Source organism: Heptranchias perlo, unplaced genomic scaffold (assembly GCF_035084215.1).
Source record: "Heptranchias perlo isolate sHepPer1 unplaced genomic scaffold, sHepPer1.hap1 HAP1_SCAFFOLD_50, whole genome shotgun sequence".
Taxonomy (NCBI): domain Eukaryota; kingdom Metazoa; phylum Chordata; class Chondrichthyes; order Hexanchiformes; family Hexanchidae; genus Heptranchias; species Heptranchias perlo.
The window spans coordinates 4,271,168-4,291,879 of NW_027139516.1; the positions used below are offsets into that span (position 1 = coordinate 4,271,168).

Consider the following 20,712-nt stretch of genomic DNA (forward strand, 5'->3'; position numbering starts at 1 on the left):
CCTATGTGCCACACAGATGTCCTGGGCTGACAATCCATGAGCAATGCCATGAGCCAGATGTTATGGGTTACCTGCGCCCCGAGAAATCTGCCCACCATCAACTGTAGGGAAAGAGGTGGAGAAATGCGAAATATTAAAATGTTTTCATTTCACAGCAGAGAATGATACATTAAAATGTTCGATCTGATCTGAGAAGATGCACAGATGTTCACTCAATAGTTCATTAATCCGTGGAGGATTGTGAGGGAAAGACAATGTTCAGGGTAATTGGGAAGTTATGGGCGAGCTTCAGAATGGCAGTGAAAGAGAGAACCTTATTCTACTGAAAGAATAGTCCTTTAACTCAGGGGTCTTTTTATACGCAATATAATGACTGATGGAAACAGATTTGTAATTTCCCAAACCTTCATTGCAGGAAATTCAGAACAAAATGAAACAACAGAGTATAATTATTGGGAGAACAGTTGAAATGAACTGTGAATGTTTTCTGCTCTAACATTACACTGAGTGATGTGGGCAGTAGTTCTAATTCTAATTCTAATCGATGATATGAAAGGACTGTTCGAAAAACACATTCAATGTAGGTGTAAAACTGCTGCAAAATTGTTGACAATTTCTGAAACACAATATAACAGGAGAGTGAGTAAGACAGAAATGGCCATTTGGCCCAAATAAGCGTGGCCCTGTTGGAGAGATGACCGCACCTACCCCTCCTCTCAGTGTATCCACAGAAACATGTTCAATTGTCTCTTGACCCCACTTACACTGCTCCTTTAGTGTCCTTCCCAGGCTCTCTGGCCCTTTGGGTGAGAAAATTACCCTGACTTCCCTTCCCCGTTATTAATTATTTTGTTGATTGTGAACTTGCTTCCTGTTTCCGATGTGTATATTCAAGACTGAGATCGATAGATTTTTGGGCACTAAGGGAATCAATGGATTTGGGGATCGGGCGGCCAAGTGGAGTTAAGGTCGATCAGCCACCATCTTCATGAACGGCGGAGCAGGCTCGAGGGACTGTATGGCCTACCCCTGCTCCTGTTTCTTATGTTCTTTCTAATGTTGGGAATTCCACTGAAACCTTTCAAGACCGAAGTCTCTTGCCCAAACAAAATACATCACCATTCCCTCAACCTAAACTCCAAAACCTTAAATTATCTTTGAGTCCCATCTGTCACTTCAGAATGGCAGTAACCTTTACCTCTGATCAGGTGACTATAGAAGTGCAGGCAATGCACCAGATAACCTCCCACGTCCAGTTTCTAAAAGGTTCCCCACCACCGAGGTTAAACAGTGAAACTTCTGCCCATTCACAGACTATCCCTCTCCCAGTGCCCACAATATCCCAGATAAACTGCCCGAGGTCTGATACAATAACAGTGGGACTTCTGTCCATTCACAGTCTGTCCCTCTCCCAGTGCCAAAATATCCCAGATAACCTGCCCGAGGTCTGATACAATAAGAGTGGGACTTCTGTCCATTCACAGTCTATCCCTCTCCCAATGCCCACAATAACCTATTTCCCATTTCCGCAAAAGGTCAGCACCACTGACGGTTTCATAAATTATTCCATTGGAAACTCTAGTTTCGTATAACAGAATCATGTGTGGATTTGTAATGAGATGTCCAAGGTACAGGGCAGGGCTGATTGAATTAATCATCAGAGGGAAAATATCACCTTCATAGAAATCTCCATGTTCAGTAAATATTAGAATCAAGTGAGGATTTGAAACTTCTCTCCGCCATGATTCACTTTCAAGCGAGGTTTTCAGTAACTGAGTTTAATTTCCTGCTCACACCTCTATTGAAGCTGTGAATTAAATCTCGGAAAATTTTACTGAATCGTAAAGTGATATTGAGAATTTGTTTTTATGTCAATGCATCTTACATTGAGAACCACTTTCTGTCTGTTCTAATTGAAGATGTTCAACTGAAACACAAGGAAACACTTCGGGTCCAAACTGAAACACTGAGAGTGAACACGATCCTAATAAAGGAGAAGGTTAAGATTTTCCAGCTGGTCAATCTATACACTGAGCTAACGGTCATTTCTACTGTTCGAGATCGGACACTAGTAGAACATGAACTGCTGGCAAGAGGCAGAGACCATGAAGAGTGGAGAGAGAAACATCTCCGGAGAGAACTGGAAAAAATCCGAACTGATCAATTGTTCCAGAGCAGTTTTTCCCGGAGAAAATCCAAATCTGGGAGTTCAGTAGCAGTGAGCGGAGTCGCGGGGATTGGAAAAACAACAATGGTACAAAAGATTGTTTATGACTGGGCCACTGGGAAAATATACCCACACTTTCAATTTGTTTTCAGTTTTAAATTCCGCGAATTGAACGCGATTAACTGCAGAATAAACCTGAGGAATCTGACACTGGATCTGTATCCTTACTTTGGGAATATTCTGGGAGAGCTCTGGAAGAACCCAGAGAGATTACTGTTTATATTCGATGGTTTAGATGAATTCAAGGACAGTATCGATTTTGCTGACAATCGAAGAAATACAGAACCTCAGTACATGTGCACAGATCCTGAAGACTGGTGTGAAGTGTCTGACATTGTGTACAGTTTAATACAGCACAAGCTGCTCCCAGGATGTTCAGTGCTCGTGACCAGCCGCCCCACTGCATTACATTTATTGGAAAAGGCTGAGATCAGTGTCTGGGCTGAAATCCTGGGATTTGTTGGTGAAGAACGGAAGGAATATTTCAACAAGTTTTTTGAAGATCAGGTGGTGGCAGCAGCTGTTTTCAAACATGTGGAGGAGAACGAGATCCTGTACACCATGTGTTACAACCCTTCCTACTGCTGGATCCTTGGTCTGTCACTCGGTCCCTTCTTCACACAAAGAGACAGGAAACATCAGCGAGTTCCCAAGACCATCACCCAACTATATTCCTACTATATTTACAACATTCTGAAAAACCATGGCCGAGAGATTGAATCCCCCCGTGACGTGTTACTGAAGATCGGTGAGATGGCCTTCACTGGAGTCTCCGAGAAGAAGATTGTGTTTAGAAATGGAGATTTGATCAAGTACAATCTGCAACCTTCCCAGTTCCTGTCTGGGTTCATGATGGAACTTTTGCAGAGAGATGATTCTGCCCAGAGTGTGGTTTACACATTCCCGCACCTCACCATCCAAGAGTTTGTAGCCGCACTCGCACAATTCCTGACTCCAGATCGCGGGGACATCCGGAAACTCCTCAGTGAAGCCCACAGCAAGGAAGATGGGAGATTTGAGATATTTCTCCGTTTTGTTGTTGGTCTCTCCTCCTCACAGTCAGCTCGGCCCCTGGAGGAGTTTCTGGGTCCATTTCTTCATCAAACAATCTGCGGAGTGATTGACTGGGTGAAGGAGAAGGTTGAAGGAGAGATTGGAAAGACAGAGAGTGAAACTGGGAAATGGAACCTCCTGAACACATTCCACTACCTGTTTGAGTCTCAGAATAAAACACTGGCTCGGGTCACAGTCGGATCTGTTGAAACACTTACATTTAATGGATTGCGACTGACCCCGATTGACTGTGCTGTGTTGTCTCATGTCATTGGACTCTGTGATACAATTAAATTCCTCGATCTGGAGAACTGCTACATTCAGTGTGAAGCACTCCAGCGGCTGGGACCCGCACTGCACAAATGCCAGGTTTTGAGGTAACTGTTTATTTGTCTCTAACTGTTAGGCCAATTGCAGAACAGTCACGGATTGTATTGTTGCTCGGTAATGAAGAGAAACAAACAGTTCAGTTAAATCAGAGAGAAGCAGATTCAACACAAATATGACAAATAATAAAAGAATCGGTTCGTAATTCCCTCAGGACTGGAGAATCTTAAATGGATCCTGGTGAACCAGTCAGGATTTCACAGCCCTTATCGGATCAGTAAATACAGGTCACTGAAAGAGTCTGATAATTTAATTGTAATAAATTATATTTATTGCTGTTTTTCTCACTGCCTGCGATACGTCCATTGAAGAGATTCCTTCTCACTGTTACTTACACGTAGACTGACACTAATTGCAGCAGTCTGTGTGTCGGAGCATCCCACCCTCTTACCGAGGTGTGGGGGCAAGTGACGGTCACCGGACTGTCAACGTGTGTAGGAGAGGGAAGCAGAAACACCAAACATTCAATAACAAAGAGCAAAACACAGCTTTCGGGCAGTCAACCGCCAGTGGGCGAGCTGAGCTTTCCCCGCAGGAGGTCGGTAAGTTATCTTAACTCATCAATGACACAGCCCTTCACACTCTCCAATACATCCACCATCTCATCACCCAGCTGGCAGCACTCGTGCCTTTGAGTCAGAAGGTCGTGGATTCAGGCCCCTCGCTCATTAATCCAGGCCGACACTTCAGTGGGATTTTGGAACTAAAATCTGTCGGTAAAAACGTTCCAATCTAACGGGTTGTGGGGTATTAGCCCAGGAGTACAGACACACACAGGCCAGCGGTGTGGCCCCACACAAAGCGGGAGACTCCTGGGTTAACCAGGGGGCAGTGAACCCGGGATATTCCCATAATCTGCCCCCGTGTGTGTGAGGCCCCGCTCGGGGAGGGAACTTCAGAAAAATCCCCATAAACTGTCGGGCCCGTTACACCTGAAATAAATATGGAGACAGTTTAATGGGCATAAAGAGAGAGACTCCCCTCCCCTGTAAACAAGGAGCAAATGGACATTTAAAACTTGTACCAGGACAGAATAAACACTCCTTATCACATGAAATCCTGGGGGACGGATTTTACAGCAGCCGTTAGCGCCGTTTCACAAAATAACTCACCCCGAGATATTATACAGATTAATATAATACTGCATAAAGTACAGGAAATCACCGCTTTATTATTTAATTCGGGGAAAATCGCCACATTCCCATAAAATCTGGGATTTAAGCAGCAGCAGAAGTGAGACAAGTTTCCCCAAACATGATGGGATCGGCCACTGACCTCCAGGAGGGTCATTCTGATCATCAGGGAATGAGACCGGACTGAGGGACATTTAAAGGCATCACACAGACAGCACTTTATTTAATAAATACATTTACTGACAGTCACTGAATCTATGGGGAGTTGGACAGAGTGAGATTCATTGTCCGTGACAGGGAAATCTGGTTATTAATTTCCTGAAGATTTTTCAGTGTTTCCTGTAATATCAGAGAGAAATTGTATTAGATCGAGGATTGGACTCAGTTTGTCTCTCACGCTCTGTCTTTTTGTGTTTAGACTGGCGAGCAATAAATTGGGAGATTCAGGAGTGAAACTATTGTCTGCGGCTCTGAGGAACCCGGACTGTAAAATACAGAAACTGGAGTAAGTATCAGACTGTGTGAGATTGTGTTTATAATAACTGGATATGTAACACGGTACATCAATCTCAGTATAAATAATAATAATGCAAATAAATACTGGAAATATACTTTGATTCCTGTTATCTCTGCTCGTCTCTGTCTCTCTCTCTCTCTGATCTCCAGGTTATGTGATAACGATCTCACAGCTTCTTGTACCGAGGATCTCTCCACCGCTCTCAGTACAAACCGGTCACTGACGGTGCTGAAACTGAGTAATAATAAACTGGGAGATTCAGGAGTGAAACTACTGTCTGCGGCTCTGAGGAACCCGGACTGTAAAATACAGGAACTGGAATAAGTCCCAGACTCTGTGAGATTGTGTTCATAACAACTGGATATCTGACACGGTACATTAATATCAGTATAAATAATAATAATACAAATAAACACTCGGGATTTACCATGATTCCTGTTATTTCTCTCTCTCTGATCCCCAGTCTATGGGATGTCAGTCTCTCAGATTCTTGTACCGATGATCTCGTCTCCGCTCTCAGTACAAACCGGTCACTGACGGTTCTGGACCTGGGATCAAATTCCTTCACAGACCGATCTGTCCCCGCTCTCCGCTCCCTCATACTGACCAGCAGGAATCTGGAGCGGATCTGGTGAGTGTTTGCGTTAATGTTCAATGTAATAAATAAAATATCAATGGGATTCAATCCCTTTTTATGGGTAATATTTGTCTGTAATTATTATTGAAATATTTACCCCAGTCTCCCTGTTATTTACACTGTTGTTCAATCTGTTTATTTCCTGTTGAATCTTTAATCTGTTTCAGGCTGTGGGGGAATCAGTTCAGTTCAAACGGAAATAGACACCTGGAGTCACTGCAGGAATTCAGACCCAGACTGAGAGTGGGAGTGTGAACATTTCAATTTATTACCATTCCCGGTCTCATTATATGAACATTTCAATTTATAACCATTCCTGGTCTCATTATATGAACATTTCAATTTATAACCATTCCTGGTCTCATTATATGAACATTTCAATTTATAACCATTCCTGGTCTCATTATATGAATATTTTTGGCCGATTCTCTGTCCCTCCCCTTTAATCGGCCGCGCTCCAGGTTCAAATCCGAACGGCCCTTTAACGGTTTCCAGCTCGAGCTGAGCGAGCGTCGTCTCCCATTGTGACGTCAGAGGCCCAGCGCCAGGGTCACGAGACTCAGTCACCCGGTCCCCCAGCGCTGATTCTGCCGGATATCCGGGGCTGGATGGTCCCCAATGGGGCACTGGGTCAATGTACAGACAGGAAGGGCCCAGGGTGGGGCTCAGTCTGGGCTGCAGTGAGACACTGGGTCAATGTACAGACAGGAAGGGCCCAGGGTGGGGCTCAGTCTGGGCTGCAGTGAGAGACTGGGTCAATGTACAGACAGGAAGGGCCCAGGGTGGGGCTCAGTCTGGGCTGCAGTGGGACACTGGGTCAATGTACAGACAGGAAGGGCCCAGGGTGGGGCTCAGTCTGGGCTGCAGTGGGACACTGGGTCAATGTACAGACAGGAAGGGCCCAGGGTGGGGCTCAGTCTGGGCTGCAGTGGGACACTGGGTCAATGTACAGACAGGAAGGGCCCAGGGTGGGGCTCAGTCTGGGCTGCAGTGGGACACTGGATCAATGTACAGACAGGAAGGGCCCAGGGTGGGGCTCCGTCTGGGCTGCAGTGGGACACTGGATCAATGTACAGACAGGAAGGGCCCAGGGTGGGGCTCAGTCTGGGCTGCAGTGGGGCACTGGGTCAATGTAGAGACAGGAAGGGCCCACGGTGAGGCTCAGTCTGGGCTGCAGTGGGACACTGGGTCAATGTACAGACAGGAAGGGCCCAGGGTAGGGCTCAGTCTGGGCTGCGGTGGGGCACTGGGTCAATGTAGACAGGAAGGGCCCAGGGTGGGACACAGTCTGGGCTGCAGTGGGACACTGGGTCAATGTACAGACAGGAAAGGCCCAGGGTGGGACTCAGTCTGGGCTGCAGTGGGACACTGATAATTGGATTCGGTACTCCTGGGTGCCTCTCCCAGTGATGAGTCAGAATCTGGAACGTGTCCCTGAGCACCGCGTGGTCAGCTGCCGAGGCCCAAAGCTCTGGAATTCTATCCCTAAACCTTTCCACCTCTCCGCCTCTCTCTCCTAATTTACTATGCTCCTTGAGACCTCCCTCTTTGACCAGCCTTTTGACCACCTGTCCTAATATTTCCTTATGTGGCAAATTATGTCTGATTGCTCATGTGAAGAACCTTGGGATGTTTTGCTAATATAAAGGCGCTATATAAATGTAAGTTGTTGTCCATATGCTGTGTTAATAAAACTCCACCGTTTACTTCAGCTCCGGCCTGCCCCCCTCATTATTTAAAATAAAATTACTGGTTTTCGTATTTTAAAATATTGAATAAAGGTTCCTGGAAACTACGTCACACATCCTCCAACTGGTACCATAGATGTGGCCGGTCGGTCTATTCACCGGGTGGGTCTTACGCGGTGTGGGGGGGTGTCTGGATATGCAATTTACACAAATTGTGTGGAGCTCAGCTGGGGCTCCACAAAATGGCCGCCTGACATGGGACTTAAAATGGCCGCAATGCAACGCAAAATGACTGCATTGCAGCTTTTGCAAAATGGCTGCCAAGAACCAGCCAGCAATATCACAGAATGATATTTCCCTGAAGCAATCCATTCGGACCTTCGAGCCTGTGCAGGCTCTTTGCAGTTGGTTCCACTCCTTTCCTCAAACCGAACAATGTGTTCCTTTTCAAGTATTTATTCAATTTCCTTTTGAAAGTTACTATTGAATCTGCATCCAACACCCTTTCAGGCAGTAAATTCCAGAACATAACATCTCGCTGCGTAAAAATAATCCTTCCTCATGTCACCTCTGGCATTTTTGCCAATTATTTTGAATGTGTGTCCCCTGGTTACCGGCCCCCTGCCACTGGAAACAGTTTGTCCTTATTTGCTCCAACAAAATCCCGCAAATGGCCGCTCTGTCCCCTCAAAGTTGTGCCATCTCCCCGAAACACAAGCATCATTTTGAAATTGTAACAAACCCTCGAAGCCCGTTCAGCAGTTCATGTTCCCGACGTTAATCTCCTCTCGGCCCCTGTTTGTCTCACACTGGGTTAACGTGTTTGTTTAACATTGCAGGCCGGGCTACTTTAACCCCAGGCTTTAACCTGGTGACATCAGAACGGTCACAATCGAATGGGAACATATTAAACCGAGGCCCCAAAACCAGAGCCCAGAGAGGAAATTAAACCCCAGGGCAATAAACAACCCGAACTCACGTGGGCCCTGTTTGGTTGCAGCCTGTGGAGGAGGCCTCGGTCGGTCCCCTCTGGGGGAGGCCTCGGTCTGTTCCCTTTGTGGGAGGAGGCCTCGGCCGGTCCCCTCTCAAGGAGGCAATGGGCACCCCAGAATAATCCAGATTGGCACTCTTTATATTTAGGCCACCACCACAATAACTGCTACTACAACAACAATAACTTCTATTCACAATATATATATATATGTATTTACTCATGGCCAGCACGGCAGCAATCTTGGACAAAATGGCGGCAAGTCCGGTGGTCATCTTGCACAAAATTGCGGCAAGTACGGCGGCCATCTTGGACAAAATGTGGGCAAGTATCACGCAGAGTGTCCCCAGTGATATCACAGTATCTGCGGAGTGAACCCAATCACCCCAGTGTTTTAGAGATTGCACCCAGGGATCCCACAGTGCAGCCAATCACCCCGGAGGGATCGCAGAGTGGCAGTGTTTATATTTAGACCACCACCACAACAACAACTACAACAGCAACAACTTGTGTTTATAATATATATAGATATACATACGGCCAAAATGGCGGCATTTTGGACGAAGTGGCGGTCGGTACGGCGGCCATCTTGTACAAAATGGCGGCAACAATTGCACACAGAGTGCTCAGTGATCACGCAATGACCCCAGAGTGCACCCTTTCACACCAGAGTGATTCCAGAGTGCATCCAGTGATCCCAGAATGCACCCAGCCAACCCAGAGTTACCCTCCAGGATGCCAGCGTGCACCCAGTCGCTCCAGGGAACAGCCAGTCACCCCAGAGTGAACCCAGACTGCACCCAGGGCACTCAGAGTGAAGCCAGTCACCCCAGAGTGATGCTGGAATGCACCCAGGGATCCCGAAGTGCACCCAGTCACTCCAGAGTGATAAAGAGTGCAACTAAGAATCCCAGAGTGGCAGTCTTTATATTTAGACCACCGCCATAACTACTGCTACAACAACAGCAACTTCTATTTATTATAGATATATACTATATATATATATATATATGTATTTACACTAGGCGAGCATGGTGGCATCTTGGACAAAATGGCGGCAAGAACGGCAGCCAACTTGGACAATATGACGGCAAGTATGGCAGCCATCTTGGACCAAATGTCGGCAAGTACCGCGCAGAGTGTCCCCAGTGATCCTACGGTGACCTCAGAATGTCCCAGTGACCCTACAATGACACCGGAGTGCACCCAGTCACCTCAGAGCGATGCCAAATGACAGTCTTTATTTTTAGACCACCACCACAACAACTACTCCTACAACAACAACTTGTATTTACACGACGGCCACAATGGCGGCAAGTACGGCCGCCGTCTTGGATAAATTGGCGGCAAGAACACAGCCATCTCGCACAAAATGGCGGAAATACCGTGCAGATTGTCCCGAGTGATCCCACAGTAACCCCAGAATGTCCTAATGAACACAGTGACCCCAGAGTGCATTCAGTCACTTCTGAGTGATCCGAGATTGCACCCTGAGATCCCAGAATGCACCCAGTCATCCAAAGAGTGATACTCGTGTGCGCCAAGGGATTCCAGAGGGCACCCACTGATCCGAGAGTGCACCCAGTCAACCCAGAGTGACCCGGAGTGCACCCATGGATCACAGAGTTCACCCTGTCACCCCAGAGTATTTACCCACGGCCAGCATGGCGGCAAGTACGGCAGCCATCTTGGACATGAATGCGTCAAACACAGCGACAATCTTGGACAAAATGGCGGCAAGTGCGGCGGCCTTCTGGAAGAAAACGTCCGCAAATACGTCGGCCATCTTAGACAGAAATGCTGTAAATACGGCAGCCATCTTGGACAAAATGGAGGTACGTCAACCATCTTGGTTGAAATGGAGGCAATTATCGCGCAGAGTGACCCCATTGCTCCCACAGTGACCCCACAATGTCCCAGTGACCCCAGAGTTAACCCAGAGTCGCACACTATGATCCCAGAGCGCACCCAGTGAACCCAGAGTGCAACCAGTCACAGCACAGTGACCCCAGAGTGCACCCCGGGGATTAGGGTGCACCCTGTCTCTCCAGAGTGATTCCAGAGTGCACTCAGTGATCCCAGAATGCACCCAGTCTAACTAGAGTGATACCAGTGCGCGCCCGGAGATCCCAGAGTAAAAGCAGTTAACCCAGAGTGATCCCAGAGTGCACCCAGCGATCACAGAGCGCATCCAGTCACCCCATAGTGAACCCAGAGTATTATTCCCGGACAGAATGAAAGCAATTACCGCAGCAATCTTGGACAAGATGGCGTGAAGTACAGCGATCATCTTGGACAAAATGGCAGCAAGTAGTGATGACATCGTGGACAAAATGGCGGCAAGCACGGCAGCCATCTTGGATAAAATGGCGGCAAGCACCGCGGCCATCTTGGACAAAATGGCGGAACGTACCGCGCAGAGTGTCCCAGTGATCCCACAGTGGCCCTACAATATCCAAGTGACCCTAGAGTTAACCCAGAGTCGCACCCAGTGATCCCAGGGGGTACCCAGTGATCCCAAATTAAACACAGTCTCTCCAGGCTGATCGAGAGTGCACCCAGGTATGCCAGAACGCACCCAGTCACCATAGACGGATACCAGTGTGCAGCTGGAGATCGCAAACTAAACCCAGTCACCCCAGTGTGATCCCAGAGTATTACACACGGCCGGCATGGCGGCAAGTACGGCAGCCATCTTAGACAAGATGGCGTCAAGTACAGCGGCAAACATGGACAATATGGCTGCAAGCACGGTGGCCATCATGGCAAAACGGCGGTATGTACGGCAGCCATGTTGGATAAAATGGCAGCAAGTACGGAGTCCTTCTTGGATAATATGGCCGTAAGTATGGCGGCCATCTTGGACAATATTGTCGCATGTGCGGCAAAAATCTTCGACAAAATGGCGGCGAGTACGGCTGCCATCTTGGTCGAAATGGTGCCAAGTACCGCGCAGAGTGACAGCAGTGATCCCACACTGACCCCAGAATATCCCAGTGACCCCAGAGTTAAACAAGAGTCACACCCAGTGATCGCACAGGGCACCCAGTCAACCCAAAGTGATCACAGAGTGCATCCAGAAATTCCAGAATGCACCCAGTCACCCCAGAGTTGCTGCAAGTACGGCGGCCCTCTGGGGTAAAATGGCGGCAAGTTCGGTGGCCTTCTTGGACAAAATTGTCAAAATATGTCGGCCATCTTGTCCCAAATGGCGGCAAGTATTGAGGCCACTTTGGACTAAATGGCGGCAAGGACGACGGCCCTCTTCGACAAAATTGCCGCAACCATGGCGGCCATGTTGGACAAATTGGCCGTATAGTACAGCAACCATCTATGACAAGATGTCGGCAAGTACAGAGGTCATCTTGAACAACATGTTGGCAAGTACGGCAGACGTCCTGGGCAAAATGTCGGCAAATACCATCTTGGAAAAAATGGCGGAAATTACCACGCAGAGAGTCGACAGTAACATGAGAGTGACCCCAGAACGTCTCCGTGAACCCACATTTACTCCACAGTACACCTAGTCATCACGGAGTGATCCCAGAGTGCACCTAGAGAACCCCGAGTGCACCCAGTCATCCAAAAGAGATCCCAGAGTGCTCGCAGTATCCCAGAGTGAACCCATGGACATCAGAATGATCCCAGAATGCACCCAGTCACCCCACAGTGATCCCACAGTGGCGGAAAGTACGGCGGCTCACTGGGACAAAATGGCGGCGAGTCCAGCAGTCTTGGACAAAGCGGCCGAATTTTCGGCTGCCATCTTGGTAAAAATTGCTGCAAGTATGGTGGACATCTTTGACAAAATAGCAGCAAGTACAACCGCCACCTTGGACAAAATGGCGGCAAGTGCGCACGCAGCTTGGACAAAATGGCGGAAATTACACTGCAGATTGTCGACAGTGATACCACAGTGATCCCAGAGTGCACCCAGTGAACCCAGACTGCACCCAGGCTCCGCAGATTGATCCCAGAGTGCGTTAGTGATCCCAGAATGCTCCCAGTGACCCCAGAGTGATACCTGAGTGGCATTCTTTATATCGAGACCACAACAACTACTAATAATACAACAACTAGCATTTATAAGTTATGTATCATATGTTTATATATATATATTAACACACTGAGAGCATGGTGGCACGTACGGCATCCATCTTTGACAAAATGGCGGCAGGTACGAGGGCCATCATGGAGAAAACGGTTGTTAGTACGGCGGCCATCTTGGACAAAATGGCGGCAAGTGTGGCGGCAATCTAAGTCAAAATGGCGGCATGTATGGCGGCATGTATGGCGTCCATCTTCGACAAAATGGCCGCAAGTACGACGGCTATCTTGGACAAAATGGCATCAAGTAAGGCAGCCATCTTGGATGAAATGGCGGCAAGCACCTCAAGTCTGTTTGACAGGAACAGCAGGAGGCCATTGAGCCCCTCAAGCCTATTAGATTGGAACAGCATGAGGCTTTTCAGCCCTTGGAGCATGTTATACAGGAACTGGAGGTCATGTAGCCACTCAAGCCCATGACACTGGAACAGGACGAGGCCATTTAGCCCTTCGAGCCTGTTACACACGAACAGGAGGCCAATCTACACCTCAAGCCTATCGGATAGCAACAAGAGGTGGACATTCAAATTCTCGAGCCTGATACTCAGGAAAAGGAGGCCAATCAGCCCCACAAGCCTGTTAGATAGTATCAGGAGGAGGCCATTCAGCCCCATAAGTCTGTTATACAGGAACTAAAAGCCATTCAGCCACTCGACCCTATTACGCTTGAAAAGGAAGAGGCCATTCAGCCGCTCGAGCCTGATAGGTATGTACTGGAGGCCATTCATCCACTCAATTCTGTTACACAGAAACAGGAGGCGGCCATTCAGCCCTTCGAGGCAGTTACAATGGAACTGGAGGCCAATCAGCCGCTCAAGCCTGTTACATAGAAACAGGAGGAGCCATTCAACCCCTCGAGCCTGTTACACAGGAATTGAGGCCACTCAACTCTTCAAGCTTGTCAGATAGCCAAAGGAGGAGGCCATTCAGCCCCTCGAGCCTGTTATATGGGAACTGAAGTCCATTCAGCTCCTCGAGCCCATGACACAGGAACAGAACGAGGCCATTCGTCCCCTCGAGCCTGTTACATAGCAACAGGTGGAGGCCATTCAGCCCCTCGAGCCTTTTAAATTGGAGCAATAGGAGGTCAATCAGCTCCTTGAGCCTGTTCCGCCACTCATTTAGATCATGGATGATCTGTATCTTAACTCCATCTACCCGCCTTGGTTCCAGAACACTTAATACCCTTGCCGAACAAAAATCTATCAATCTCCGTTTTGTAATTTCGTATTGGCCCCCCGCCTCAACAGACTTTTGTGGGAGAGAGTTCCAGATTTCCACTACCCATTTGTGTGAAGAAGTGTTTCCTGACATCACCCTGAACAGCCAAGCTCTAATTTTAAGGTGATGCCCCTTTGTTCTGGATTCGCCACCAGGCGAAGTAGTTTCACTTTATCGACCCTATCAACTCCTTTAATCATCTCAAACACCTCAATTAGGTCACCCCTTAATCTCCCATATTCAGGGGAATACAAGCCGAGTCGATGCAACCTGTCCTCATAATTTAACACTTTTAGCACCGATATCATTCTGGTGAATCTGCGCTGCAGCCCTTCCAAGGCCAATATATCCTTCCTGAGGTGCAGTGCCCAGAACTGAATGCAGTCCTCCAGATGGGCTCTAACCAGAGCTCTGCACAGCTGGAACATAACTTCCACCCCTTTATATTCCAGCCCTCTTGAAATGAAGGCCGACATTCTATTAGCCTTTTTAATTATTTTTGTAACTGTCCACTAGCTTTTAATGATTTCTGTACTTGGACCCCTAAATCTCTCTGCTCCTCCACAGTTCCGAGCTCCTCACCATTTCGAAAACTCTCTGATTATTCTTTCTTAGATCCGAAGTGGATGACCTCACATTTCCTCACATTGAACTCCATTTACCACAGTTTAACCCACTCACATAATCTCTCAATGTCCTGGGAATGCTTGGTGCTTTATTTTGGTTGGAGAATGCTATATATCAGATTGTTATTTTAAAAAGATTACAATTGAATTTTATTTTGTACAGTTTGAACAAGATCATTATTCGCCGATCAGTAAAATGTCGGTGGTTTTCATATACTGGTGACAGTTCAGAGATAGTTGCTTTTTTGCCAAATTGAATGAAGTCAATTTTTTCTTATTTAAAATCAGCTGAATTTCCAAGCTTGAAAAAGCAGCTGCTCTGTTACGTGAGACTTCACTCCCAATGTCTCAGTGTTTCCGCTTGTCCTGATATCAATGTAACATTTCAAGGGCGACGGGTAATGAACAGGGAAACCCCTTCAGATTATCTCAGCCCACTCGTTCTATCCAGTGCCGAATAGTGCCTGCTCTTCAGGGGGTGACAGATTCACACAACACTAGACCTTGTTTTAGACTTTATCTGCCAAACAAATTGATGAAACAGTAAGAGAATAAACAAATAGGAGCAGTAAGGCAACAGCTTTACTGTAAAGCTCATCCAGATCCTTATTGGAAAATAAAATAATAAATAATTTACAAATACTATACGAAACTGTGACCGAACTTTATAACATCCTGGTTTTTTGTTGTCTTTTTCTCACAGACTATGGAAGCTGTCGACTTGATTAACATTCTCAGAGATTCCAAACAGACTCACCAGTTTGAAAAAGACAGGCTGATAAATGCCTTCAAACCAGTGACTGGGAGCCAGTCATTTTCAGCAATGGTCTGTTTAATTCAGAAGAAGCTGCCAATCAAAACTGCACAAGAACAAATGACCCCGAAGGTTTGTATCTGAATCAAATGTTTGACTTTGCGATGTGCAACCTGCCTTGAAGAGCTGCAACCTGCCTTTAAGAAGTGCTAACGACTCACGCAATATCTGGGCCCCCTCTGTTGGTGAGAAGCTGCTGAACAGCGCAGCCAGGCCTGACCGCTCGCAGGAATCAGGTCAATCACCAGGCAGCACCAATCTCACGGACTGTCTGCATCTCAACCACCGGGTTCAGGTTAATCACGTGGGGGTTAAACGACCCCCGCGCCCGGATTCGGGGGTTTATCGAATTTAATCCAGTACATATCTTTATATATATTGCAGAGAATACAGCACGGCACAGAAACAGGCCATTCAGCCCATCAGGGTAAAGAAGTTTCCCTGAATTTCTTATTTGACAAGAACTTCTGTAGTAGAAAATATAATACAGTGTATAATCTAATAATATATTGACATATATGTAGTATCGACAGCACAGAGTTCATTCGGCCCGACTTCTATTTCTATCTTACAACTACTTCTTGTATGTATAATACAATATCATATATATTTGTATAAATATTACATAGAATGCAGCACGTCACAGAAAAAGGTCATTAGGTCTTTGTGGGTAAAGATTTTCCGCTGAATTCCTTATTTGACAACAACAACAAATTCTTGAATATGTAATACAATATAATATATAATATCATTATGTAGTTATATATATTTTACATTGAATGTACAGTATAGCACAGTATAGATCAGAGGCCATTCGGCCCAACTGCTGTTTCTATTTTACAACAACATCTTCTTGTATATATATATATATATAATGCATACAAGAAGATGTTGTTGTAAAATAGAAATAGCAGTTGGGCCGAATGGCCTCTTTCTGTGCCATGCGAAATTGTATGCTATATAGTATATATATAGCATACAATGCAGCATGGCACAGAAAGAGGCCATTCGGCCCATCTGGGTAAAGAGGTTTCTCCGGGATTCCCTGTTTTACTACAACAACAACATTATATAAATTTGTATACTACATCGAATTACATGGAATGCACAGTGATCCCACCGTGATCAAGTGATCCGACCGTGCAACCAGTTATCCCACATTGATCGCAGTGGCCCAGTGATGCCACAGTGCACCCAGTGATAGTGCCGCAGTGATCCACAGTGTCCCAGTGATCCACAGTGCACCCACTGATCCTACAGTGATCGCAGAGTTACCCAGTTACACTACAGTGCACCCAGTGATTCCACAGAGCACCCAATGATCACAATGTCCCAGTGATCCACAGTGCACCCAATGATCCCACAGTGATCGCAGAGTGACTCAGTGATCCAACAGTGCACCCCGTGATAGTGCACCAATGATCCACAGTGTCCCAGTGATCCACAGTGCACCCAGTGATCCCACAGTGATCGCAAAATGACCTGTGGTCCTACGTGCACCCAATGTTAGTGCCCCAATAATGGGCAGTGCACCCAAAGATCCCACCGTGATCCCAGAGTGACCCAGTGATCCACAGTATCCCAGTGATCCCAGTGCACCCAGTGATCCAACAGTGCACCCAGTGATAGTGCACCAATGATCCACGGTGCCCAGTGATCCACAGTGCACCCACTGATTCCACAGCGCAGCCAGTGATTCCACAGTGCACCCAGTGATCTCAGTGTCCAAACTGCAGCTGTGTAAAAGATTGAGGGACAGTCTTGATATACAACAACTTATGTATATAAAATAACATTTATATTATATAGATTTTATACATATAATTACATAGAATGGGTGAAGAAATTTCTCCTGTAATGCAATGAACCTGAAAAAAATGGCGGCCATTAAGGCGGCCACCTTGAACAAAGTGTCCACCATGTCCCACTTAGCTCACAGCTTCCCAGTGATCCCACAGTGAGGTTAATTTTCATCTGCCACATGACCACCCATGCCACCAGACTTTCTATATCCTTTTGAAGTCTATCACTATACTCTTTACTGTTTACCACCCTTCCAAGTTTTGTGACATCTGCAAATTTTGAATTTGTGCCCTGTGCACCCAAGTCCAAGTCATCAATTTATATAAAGAAAAGCAGTTGTTCCAGCAATGACCCCAGGAGAACACCACAGTACACCTCCCTCCAGTCCGAAAACAACCGTTCCCCACTACTCTCTGTTTCCTGTCCCTTAGCCAATTCTGTATCTATGTTGCGACTGCACCCTTTGTTCCATGGGCCGTAATCTTGATGATAAGCCTACCGTGAGGGAATTTATCAGACGCCTTTTGAAAATCCATATGCACCTTATGTACAACTGCATTGCCCTCATCCACCCTCTCTGTTACCTCATCAAATAACTCTATCAGGTTAGTTAAACACGTTTGGCTTTAACAAACCCGTGCTGGCTTTCCCAAATCAATCCACACTCGTCCAAGTGACTTTTAATTCTGTCCCGGATTAACATTTCTAAAAATTTGCCCACCAATGAGGTTAAACTGACTGGCCTGCAGTTGCTGAGTTTATCCATACACCCTTTTTTGAACAAGGGTGTAACATTTGCAATTCTCTAGTCCTTTGGCACCACCCCCGCATCTCAGGATGTTTGGAAGATTATGGCCAGTACCTCCGCAATTTCCACCCTGACTTCCCTCAGCAACGTAGGACGCACCCCATCCGGACCGGGTGACTTATCTACTTTAAGTACAGCTAGCCTTTCAAGTACCTCTTCTTTATTAATGTTTAGCCTATCCAGTATCACAACTATATCTTTCTTTACTGAGACTCTGGCAGCATCTTCTTCCTGGGTAAAGACACATGCAAAGTACTCCTTTAGTATCTCAGCCATTCCCTCTGCCTCAATGAGTAGATCTCCTTTATTGGCCCTAATCGGCCCCACCCCTCCTCTTACTATCCGTTTACTGTTTACATGCCTGTAGAAGACTTTTGGATTCCCTTTTATGTTGGCTGCCCGTCTATTATCCTATTCTATCTTTGCCCCTCATATTTCCTTTTTCACTTCCCCTCAGAACTTTTTATATTCTGCCTGGTTCTCACTTATGTTATCAACCTGACATTTGTCATACGCCCCTTGTTGCCATTTCATCTTACTCTCTATCTCTTGTGTCATCCATGGAGCTCTGGCATTAGTTGCCCTACCTTTCCACCTCGTGGGAATGTGCCTGGACTATACCCGAACCATCTGCTCCTTAAAGGCCGCCCACTGTTCAATTACTGTTTTGCCTGTCAATCATTGATTCCAATTTACCCGGGCCAGAGCTGATCTGATCCCATTGAAATTGGCCCTCCTCCAATTGAATACTTTTATTTAGAGTGGTCCGTGTCCATTTCCGGAGCTGTTCTAAACCTTATGATACTATGATCGCTGCTCGCTAAATGCTCCCCCACTGAAATTTGCTCCACTTGGCTTATCTCTTTCCCTAGAACCAAGTCCAGCAATGCCTCCTGCCTCGTTGGGCCGCAAACGTACTGGTTACGAAAGTTATCCTGAGCACATTACAAAAATGCCTTCCCCTCTGTGCCCCTTATATTATTATTGTTATCCCAGTCTATATTAGGATAGTTGAAGTCCGCAGTTATCACTTCTCTATAGCTTCAGCACCCCTCTGTAATTTCCCTGCAAATTTGCTCCTCAAAATCATTCCCACCAGTTGGTGGCCAAGAGAATACATCCAGTAGTGTAATGGCACCGCTTTTATTTCTTAACCCTAACCAAATAGATTCTGTCCTTGACTCCTCCAGGACATCCTCTCTCTCAAGCACTGCAATATTCTCCTTAAACTATACTGCCACTCCCCTTCTTTCTTTCCCTCCCTATCTTTCCTGAACGCCTTCCATCCTGGATCACTTCCTCCTCCTCTACCCCTGGGACCCGGATCACGTTCTACTCCTGTCCTCCTTAGACCCGGATGAGGCTTTCCTCACTGAGACATTTAGAAAATCATAATATGATCAGGCAAATCAAAATCGTTTTATGAAAACGAAACCGTGTTTGACAAATCTATCAGAGATTTTTGAGAAAGTAACTAGCAGGGTAGAATAAAGGGGATCCAGTAGATGTAGTATATTTGGGTATTCAAAAAGCATTCGATAACGTGCCACATTAAAGGTTTTTACACAAGATAAGGGCTTACGTGGTTGGGGCTAATAAATTAGCATGGATGGAGGATTTGCTAACGGGGAGAAAGCAGTGAGTAGAGATAAACGGTCATTTTCAGACAGGCTCTAACTCGTGGGGTGCTGCAAGGATTGTTTCTTGGGCCTCAGCTAATTGCAATCTATATCAATGACTTGGATGAAAGAACCGAGTGTAATATAACAAAGTTTGCTGACGATACGAAGCTAGGTGGGAAAGTAAGCTGTGAGGAAGATTCAAAGAGTCTGCAAAGGGATATTAGACAGGTTAAGTTAGTGGGCAAGAAGCTGGCAGATGGAGTATAATGTGGGGAAATATGTGGTTATTCACTTTGGTAGGAAGAATAGCAAAACAGAATATTTTTCAAATGGTGAAAAATTATTACATTTTAGTGCTCAAAAGGATTTGGGTGTCCTTGTGCACGAAACACATAAAGTTAACATGCAGGTACAGCAAGCAATTAGGAAGGCAAATGGTATGTTTGCCTTTATTGCAAGGCTGTAGGAGTACGAGAGTAAGAAACTCTTGCTGTAATTATACAGGGCTTGTGAGACCGCATTTGGAGTAATGTGTGCAGTATTGGACTCCTTACGTATGGAAGTGTGGAAAACTATAAATGTGTAAAACTATAAAGACCACATTAATGTAGAAATACATGAACAGTTACTTGACCAAAAACAAAGAGAAAAGCATGATGGATATTTGACCAAGTTAATGCATTGTGTATAATAGGTAATTAAGTTTTCGACAGAAGGATATACCTGCCTTAGAGCCGGTGCAACAAACATTCTCTGGATTGATTCCTGGGATGAGCGGGTTGTCTTATGAGGAGAGATTGAGTAGAATGTGCCTATACTCTCTGGACTTTTGAAAATGATAGGTGATCTCATTGAAACATATAAGATTCTGAGAAGGCTTAATTGAATAGATGCTGAGAAGATATTACCCATGGCTGGAGAGTCTAGAACTAGGGGCATAGTCTCCAGATAAGGCATCGGCCATTTAGGAGTTTGATGAGGAGGAATTTCTTCAACAAAGGGTTGTGAATCTTTCGAATTCTCTACCCCAGAGGGCTGTGGATGCTGAGTCATTGAATATATTCAAGACTGCGATCGA

At 46.1% G+C, this 20,712-nt stretch overlaps 1 protein-coding gene across 2 annotated transcripts in view; it reads left to right on the top strand.

Annotated features, from left to right (window-relative positions):
* Positions 1–7,665, top strand: part of LOC137313988 (NACHT, LRR and PYD domains-containing protein 3-like) — a 51,293-nt gene extending 43,628 nt beyond the window's left edge. For both annotated transcript variants that reach the window (XM_067979672.1, XM_067979673.1), the window contains exons 6-9: positions 1,920–3,657; positions 5,219–5,305; positions 5,781–5,948; positions 6,122–7,665. In XM_067979672.1, coding sequence (XP_067835773.1) covers positions 1,920–3,657; positions 5,219–5,305; positions 5,781–5,948; positions 6,122–6,209 — 2,081 coding nt within the window. In that variant the 3' untranslated portion in view covers positions 6,210–7,665. The remainder of the gene's footprint in view (positions 1–1,919; positions 3,658–5,218; positions 5,306–5,780; positions 5,949–6,121) is intronic.
* The last annotated feature ends 13,047 nt before the right edge of the window (positions 7,666–20,712 follow it).